Here is a 1,139-nt window from a genome sequence, read left to right as displayed (position 1 = left end):
AGGCCTTGTATGCCTGCAGGGCAAACGCGTACTGCATTTCAGCTGCTTCTATCGAGCGCGAACATCAAGTGCATGCATGCTTGGTGGTGCGTGTTGTGCATGAATTGAATACATGTGTGGTGGTTGGTCTCGTACTGGAGTGCCTGCTGGGGGGGCCCGGGGGCCCCTCATGCAAACTCCACCTGCAGCCTGTGTTCCTTTTCTAAGGCCAGATGGCTGTGACATGCGCTAGTGCGCTTTCCTGTATCTCCGTCTATACTGCGTTGAGCTCAGCTGCTGCTGAGCTCAACAGGGCCCCTGCGCGCTACCTGCACTGTGGCCGCGGGCCGTTTGGCCCTTCGGGGGGCCCACCTGGGCTGGGTCCGCCAAGGGGCCCCCTACACTCTGCTCTGTTAGTAAGAGCGGCTAAGAGGTTTCTGCGGGCAGCCTACGGGCGTTAAACCCTTCAAGAGCTCTCCTGCGATAGTCTATTGGGTCCTCCCCACGATCTGTAGTAGCAGCTCCTTGTAGCTCTCCGCCTTGCTGCTGTTGCTGCTGCTGTTGCTGCTGCTGTTGGCGGTGTTCCTGCAGGTGCTGCCGCATCGCCTTACTCCGGAGGTGCTCTTGCAGCAGCTGCTGCTGCTGCATGCGGTCTCTTTGTTGCTGTATGTACTCCTGTCGCACTTCAGGGTCCTGCTCACCCTGGAAGTAAGAGTCGTCTTTATCTTCAGTACTTGCAGCTCGCAGGGCTGCGCTGCCTCTTCGGCTGCCCCTGCTGCTGCTGCTGCTACTGTTGCTGCTGCTGCTGTTGGCATCTGCTTGTATAGGTCTGAGGAAGTCGTTGACTATGCTCTCTACTTGGTTGTTTAGTTGCTGCAGATTCATGCGCTGCCCTTGTCCCTCCCCCTCAGCTGACGACAGCCCCCAATTTTCCGGCTCAGCAGCAACCTCAAAGAAAGTGTTTGCTGCTGCTTGTGCTGCAGCAAAAGCAGCATTCAGAAACTGCCGTCTTCGTCGCCTTGCTGAGCCATCTTCTTCTTGCTCCTGCTGTGGCCCCTCCTGAGCCTCCAGCTGCTCTCGTTCCTGCTCTAGCTGCTGCTGCTGTTGAAGCCGCTGTTGCTGCTGCTGCCGTTGTTGATCCTGCTGAGGAGGCTGCGGCT

The 1,139-nt window shown here is 57.9% G+C and overlaps 1 protein-coding gene across 1 annotated transcript; it reads right to left on the bottom strand.

Moving 5' to 3' along the window:
• Window positions 1–405: 405 nt before the first annotated feature.
• Window positions 406–864, bottom strand: EMH_0098420 (uncharacterized protein; the record flags this gene model as incomplete). The annotated part of the gene is made up of 1 exon (XM_038022013.1): window positions 406–864. The coding sequence occupies one exon, from the start codon at window positions 862–864 to the stop codon at window positions 406–408; it is 459 nt and encodes a 152-aa protein (XP_037879197.1).
• Between the last annotated feature and the right edge of the window lie 275 nt (window positions 865–1,139).

This window comes from Eimeria mitis, genomic scaffold (genome assembly GCF_000499745.2).
Source record: "Eimeria mitis Houghton genomic scaffold, Emh_scaff9938, whole genome shotgun sequence".
In the NCBI taxonomy this organism is placed as follows: Eukaryota; Apicomplexa; class Conoidasida; order Eucoccidiorida; family Eimeriidae; genus Eimeria; species Eimeria mitis.
Note: the sequence above shows the minus strand (reverse complement) of the source record. Positions and strands in the feature narration are given on the sequence as shown.